The sequence below is a fragment of the Poromitra crassiceps genome (assembly GCF_964638095.1).
Source record: "Poromitra crassiceps genome assembly, chromosome: 12".
Lineage (NCBI taxonomy): Eukaryota > Metazoa > Chordata > Actinopteri > Beryciformes > Melamphaidae > Poromitra > Poromitra crassiceps.
The window spans coordinates 27,563,543-27,570,790 of record NC_139632.1 but is presented as its reverse complement, the minus strand read 5'-3'; the positions used below and the strand labels follow the sequence as shown (position 1 = coordinate 27,570,790).

The window sequence follows — 7,248 nt, the reverse complement described above, 5'->3', positions numbered from 1 at the left end:
TCCCCTGCTCTCTCCCCCCTGAGCTGTCCGTCTCCCCTGCTCTCTCCCGCCTGAGCTGACTGTCTCCCCTGCTCTCTCCCCCCTGAGCTGATCGTCTCCCCTGCTCTCTCCCTGCAGGTGAGAGGATCAAAGATGAGCATCTGTGAGACCTGTTGGCTTGGACCTTTCTAAGCACGTTTGTCAGAAGCTCAGCCTGCCACAGACCTTCACCCCCAGCCCGCACCATGGCATGCTCCCTGTGGAAACTACACACCTTGTGCTGGTTCCTCCTCGCACTAGCCCACGTACAGTCCACAGAGGGTAAGTACATATGAAACAGTCTTCTCTTCCTTCCTTCTTTCATTTCTATTACTGTGGTTCTCAAAGTGGGGTCCGGGTCCCAGCAAAAAAGGGAACAATTTATTTTCACTATAATGCCATCCATAAGTAACACAACGACGTATGAATCTTTTGGTCATGGGTTTCATACACGTTCTGTAATAAAATATCTAAAAGCAAAAATCTTATCAGATGTGGGACTCTGGGGCAAAATCTTATCAAATGGGGGTCCGTGGTCTAATTTGTGTCAGTTTAGGGCAGGGGTGCCCAATACGTCGAAGGTAGTGTGGTAGATCGCATGGCATTGAGGGGAAAAAAAAAGAAAAAGAAAAAATTGAACATAGTGCCGTAGTGAGGATGGATGATAGGCTAACTTTTTTTTTTTTTAAGTTAGCCTATCATCCATCTTCACTATGGCATTTGCCACTTGATTGACGTACAGGTGCGCCAGTCAGATCTCGCTGTGGCAGCCAAGTTTGGTGAACCGCGCTAGCTGCAAATCACTGGTGAGCTGACCTAGTTAGCCTTGATTTAACCATGAGTGGGGAAGCTGGACCAAGTACCGTAAATTCCGGACTATAAGCCGCGGCTTTTTTCCCGTTTTTTGGCCCCTGCGGCTTATATAACGGTGCGTCTTATCTATGGATTTTTTCAGAAAAAAAAAAAAAAAAAAAAAAAATCTCTCTTTTTTAGCACTCTTTCTAACTATAAATCCACTTCTGTTTTAATTTCCTCTCTTGCCCTCTTTTCACCACACCGCGGACACTGTGTGCACTGTAAAAATAAACAACGGTGGTGTTGTGTTATGTTGTTTTGTTGAAATGTTACGGTAATACGGTAAATGGGAGCTTCCTCAAACAGCCATCTCTTTCCCGACAATCCCCTCTGTGCGTGACCACTTACATATGGTAATTACGGTAAGCAAACGGCCACAAGCCCATCAACTCCCTCCCCCGACTACCAGGAGAAAATCACAAACTTCGGCGAATTCACACAAAGGAAGATCAAGGAATATTCCATCGAACCGGAGCAGATCATAAATATGGATGAAGTGCCTTTGACGTTCGACCTGCCACTCACTCGGACTGTTAACAAGAAGCGCCCTGGAGGATTCTTTCACCAAAAAAAAGCTTTGCTCGTTCTCGACAGCATGAGAACGAGCAGTAGATGATCATGAGGTGGTTTTTCAGACGTGTCGATATAGCAGTTTATCGCAAAAGTGTAATGGAAACACATTTTTCGCATTTGCACGTCATGTGACCCATATTATCCCTTGGAAAAGGAGCGGAAAATAAGTTTGGTAAGTAAGGTTCGATAGCCGTGTCAAAACCTCCGCAGCAAGTGGAAAACTTTGAAGCAACGCTACCTAGCAGAAAGACGAGTGTTGTGCAAAAGCGTAGCCGGGCAAATTAGATAATGTTTAATGGCAGAAATCGGTCCATGGTGACAGCAGGCTGCCTGTGTGCGCGCATTTGGCACAGCGGCGAGATGAGAGGATGAAAAGCACACACTGGTGCGGTGGTGCTGTCTGAAGTGAATACAGTGACTGTGAGTAGGCTAATACATTGCACACGTTTCAGGTGCAATTATAGAACCAAATCAGCCTTTTCCCCCCTCCATCTCTAAATCGGACCAGTTGTAGGCTATTAGGCTACCTTTTTTCCTCTGCCTGTCGCGCTGACTGCATTCACGCAGCCAGCAACATTTTGCGACTCATTTTCTTTTGAATTGATAATCAGGCTCGTTTATATGCATTGTAACTTCATGTTGGGATTTCCATTGACCATTGGTTGGATTTGAGCATGCAGGGGACGGGATATGGGGCAGATCCCCGTGCGTAATCACTGTGGCAGCTGCTGCAACGGGGAATCACTCAAACGCAACTTCAATGGAAACGCCTACAAGTCGCAATTGTACATTGTCGAAGTTGTAGAAATATCGCAATTCTTTTGCGAAAAACTGTAATGGAAACACAGCTATAGATGAAGAGGAGTTCGTTGGTTTTGAGTGACAATGAAGGAGAGAGGAGAGTGGTTGACGAAGCCACCCTGAACCTGTTCGTTTCCGACACTGAAGATGAGGACTTTGGTGGTTTCAGTACGCAGGAAGAAGAGGAAGACGAGGATTAGTGACTTGACTTCTCTGGTTACAGGTTTGCTGCACATATAGCCTATTGTTGTGTGATTTTGTCTGGGGATTAGTGACCTGACTTTTGTTTTGTTTTGTTGAAATGTTAATAAATGGGAGCTTCCCCAAACAGCCATCGCTTTCCCGACATTCCTCTCTGTGCACGAACCCTTTCATATGGTAATTAAACATCAAAACACCCGCGGCTTATAGACCGGTGCGGCTTATAGAAGAAAAAAATAGTCAATTTTGGTCCCGCGGCTTATACACCGGTGCGTCTTATAGTCCGGAATTTACGGTAGTAAGAAACCAAAAACTTACAGCTTCCATCAAGAATGGAAAAAAAAAAAAATGTATGTTGTATTGTGCCCTCTCATGCAGTTATGCAAGGTACACCAACATAATATATAGTATACTCAGTGTATATATATATATAAATAAATATGTTTGGTAGATCACTTTGACTTGGTCATTTTAAAAGTAGCTCCCAAACTGAAAAAGTGTGGGCACCCCTGGTTTAGGGGATAAAAAATTTTAAAGTTTGAGAACCACTTACTGTTTTCAAGCTTGTATCTTTTTATTTTCAAGTGCCTGTTGATGAATCATAATGAACATTGTTTCCGTGACAACTGACAAGCTGTCACAATACAAGTTCAGTGCCAGAAAAATATCCGTCTCATTCTCGTATGTAGAAAAAATTAACTTTTGACTTGAGCCAGAGCCTCTCCTCTGAGTGCAGGTGATGGTTGTGTGAGTGCAGCTCTGAGGAGGACACTATGGGCACAGGCGGATGGGGGGAGGACACTGTGGGCACAGGCGGATAGGGGGAGGACACTGTGGGCACAGGCGGATGGGGGGAGGACACTGTGGGCACAGGCGGATGGAGGGAGGACACTGTGGGCACAGGCGGATGGGAGGAGGACACTGTGGGCACAGGCGGATGGGGGGAAGACACTGTGGGCACAGGCGGATGGGGGGAGGACACTGTGGGCACAGGCGGATGGGAGGAGGACACTGTGGGCACAGGCGGATGGGGGAAAGACACTGTGGGCACAGGCGGATGGGAGGAGGACACTGTGGGCACAGGCGGATGGGGGGAGGACACTGTGGGCACAGGCGGATGGGAGGAGGACACTGTGGGCACAGGCGGATGGGGGGAGGACACTGTGGGCACAGGCGGATGGGGGGAGGACACTGTGGGCACAGGCGGATGGGGGGAGGACACTGTGGGCACAGGCGGATGGGAGGAGGACACTGTGGGCACAGGCGGATGGGGGGAGGACACTGTGGGCACAGGCGGATGGGGGGAGGACACTGTGGGCACAGGCGGATGGGGGGAGGACACTGTTGGCACAGGCGGATGGGAGGAGGACACTGTGGGCACAGGCGGATGGGGGGAAGACACTGTGGGCACAGGCGGGTGGGGGTGAATCTTGAGTGGTTTCATTAGTTGGTAAATTGTGATTTGTCTGATATTTTCTGCTTCAAAGCATCAGCTGTCCCCAGTGGCATCAGAGAGGGATCCGTTTGTAATTGTTTCTTCGCTGAAATGTTCTGTCACATGGCAAGCCCACATAGATCTCACACCTCGAGAAATATACAGCGTGAACGTGAATGTGTTTTAATCAGTGCATTTAGCTTTGATTAAAGCACTCTGAACTGCACACGTACTGTACATACACGGCACAACGTAATTATCAGCTTCACGCTTCCAAACTAATATGTATCCGTACACATATTGGTGCTTAATGACAAGACCAGCGCTTCATTACATAGGGTATTTGACGAATGGATTTAGAATCAACCAAACTTGGAGAGGTTTCAATGCAATATATTCGAGAAGCCATTACTGCTTTCGTTCGTTAGCGCCGACTTTTGATGCTCTTGGCAACTGTTATTTGGATGAACTGGATAAAGCACGCTATTGATTTAAGTTTGGGAGCCTTCCCCCCTCTTCCAGTGCTTAGTTTATAATACTCTAGATGAGTCACACTAACACAGTTATGCTGATACTGTGTGTCTCTCAGACAATGTCATACACGTTTTTTGCCGTGGCCCAGATTTAATGTAGTATTTCTTTCGTGAGTTTTGTTGAAAGTTAAGTAGTGCGTAGCCCGAGGCCTTCAAAGAATTTAGGAATCCCAGAGGTTAATAGCGACGTAATCATATTCCCCGTATGTCTGCACACTGGGATATCGTCCTCGGAATCAGCTGCAGGCACTGACAAACGTTGGCAATTTTGGAGCCTGTGTATGTTTATGAATAAAGCCATTTATTTATGCCATTTGTCATTCACCTATTTTTCTGGCTGGTTAGCAGTCCCGTCCCCTCTCCCTCCCCTATGCCATCCCTCCCGTCCCAGACACAGAGATCAGCCCATTACAAACAATATCCTGAAGTAAACACGCTTCATTAAACTGCCTCTACCCCTAATATCTTTTTAATGCATTTTTATAATTGAATTAAATGGGTTAGTGGAATGCTGTAAATAGTTTGATTTCCCCCCCTCCCCTCTCTCTTTTCACTTTTGAAGAAACTCTGCGAGACACAGCCAAGATTGCTAGCTGCAGGGGGCTGTTCTCCTCGTTGACCTCCTTCTACGAAATACATGTCTCGTCTTCCACATCTGACTCCATGGCTGGACGCCTGCATGTCCTTGATCTGTATCCGCTGAGCTGACACACTCACTGCCATTCAAAACCTTTCCCGGCCCATTTTCATTCTCTTTCGCCCAGGCCTGTTAAATTGCTTGTATAGGCGTCCATCCATGTCCCCAGTAGGAGAGTCAGTCACATTAGTTTCATATTGATTTTTTCTTATTATTTTAATTATGCTATATATGGCATAGTCTTCTACATATCAAAGGAACCCATTAGCCTGCAGCCTCTCAACCCAACGATGTGGAATCAGCCGCATATGATTCTGCTCTATAACACAGTCAGTACAGAAAACCAACTGCTTCACTTTGTGTCCCTCTTCTGGGCTGCTGTACCCTCAACACAATATCGGTTACATTTGTGGTTACATTACATTGTGCCTTACTACAGCTACTAACACCGCAACTACACCAACAACTATTATCATTATTCGTTATAATAAACGTAATTCCAGCCTTGCACTCTGATTGGTTAAAGCCTGGGTTCTCAAAGTGGGGTCCGGGGACACCCAGGGGTCCTTGAGGGGGTTCCGGGGGTCCCCAGCAAATGGGGGAATAACTTATTGTCACTATAATTCCATCTATAAGTAACACAATGACAGAATGACTATTTTGGTCATGGTTTCATGCACTTCCTATAATAATACACCTAAAAGCAAACATCTTATCAGATGGGGGACCCTGTGCAAAATACTTTGCCTGGGACTTGGAACCCGCCTGCCCCACTGAGTTGACTGCTTCTGATATGGACATGGAGTGTAACAATTCAGTCGGATATCAGGCTACAAAATCTTATCAAATGGGGGTCTGTGGTCTAATTTACAGTAGTACAGAACTCTTAAATTTCGAAGGGCTCGCCTCGGGAAAAGCCTGATCCCTGTTTGTCTGTCTTGCCATACTGTTGCTGTCATTGTCTCTGCTGTTATGTTGATGTCTGTCTGTCTCGCCACACTGTTGTTGTTGCTGTCTCAGTTTGTGTCGATAACGATGCTGCTGTCTATGTTATGTTCTTTCTGTAAGGATTCTGTAATGTACAGGACAGTGGAAATGAATTTCCCTTCCGGGACAAATAAACTAAGTCTAAATTTGTGTCCGTTTAGGGGTCCTTTTTCCCTCCCCCTGAATTTCCCCCAATTTTCTCCCCAATTGGACTTGGCCACTTTCCCCCTGCTGCCCCAGTCGCTGCTCCACCCTCTGCCGATCTGGGGAGAGTCGTAGACTAGCACCATGCTTCCTCTGGCACACGCACACTTGCCAGCCGCTTCTTTTCACCTGACAGTGGGGAGCTTCACCGGCAGGACGTAGCACATGGGAGGATAATGCTATTCCCACCAGTTCCCTTCCGCCCCGACCAAGTCCCCCTAACCGACCTGAGGAGGCGCTAGTGCAGCGACCAGGACACATACCCTCAATCCGGCTTCCCACCCGCAGACACAGCCAAATATGGATGCCTGACCAAGCCGGAGGGAACACGGAGGCGTGAACTTGCGACCCCCTTGTTGGTAGGCAGAGAATCTACCACTCCACTACCTGGACACTTTAGGCGTCCTTGACGTGAAAAAGTTTTCAGAACCACTGGGTTAAAGATCTGTTTTAAATATGCTAATAATTCCCATAAAGCGTGGGCAGCTGTACTCCAAGTCTTGGTAACCAGGCAGGTTGTTATTGACCTTTCTTTTTTTCATTCTTAAATAAGTATGCCATTTTGTAGGACACTTCTCAGCCCGTGCTCATAGCTTGGTAATGGTTGTGTAAAAGCTATAGTACCCAGGAGGGCATGCTGCTTATGAGGGAACTGCAGTAAGTAAGACAGAGAGCTCGTATGAATCATGTGCGTAAGAAGGCTCACAGAGTTGATGTTCAGCAGTGTATGCTAAAGCAATGAGCGGGAGGGGGGTGTTCACGATACCAACATAAATTGGTTCCTGAAATACAGCCATATTAAAAAGTATAATGGTATAATAATGTGGCACTAGGCCATGTAACAAGAAGGCCATAGACAACTGAACAGACAAGAGTTAGAGAGTTGCCAATGTCAGGATGTCACTTCCAAACAGACTGCTGCTGTGTCTGTTATTTTGCTGTATAAACAGCCCTTTAATAAGCACAAGGAAACAGGTTGACGCACATTCAAAAACACACACGCT

At 46.6% G+C, this 7,248-nt stretch overlaps 1 protein-coding gene across 1 annotated transcript in view; it reads left to right on the top strand.

The window, feature by feature from the left end:
* Positions 1–224: 224 nt before the first annotated feature.
* adgrl2a (adhesion G protein-coupled receptor L2a) overlaps positions 225–7,248 on the top strand; it is a gene marked incomplete at its 5' end in the record, with an annotated part of 126,961 nt that continues 119,937 nt past the window's right edge. The window contains one exon of the mRNA XM_083648255.1: positions 225–300. Within this exon, the coding sequence (XP_083504381.1) occupies positions 225–300 (76 nt within the window). The remainder of the gene's footprint in view (positions 301–7,248) is intronic.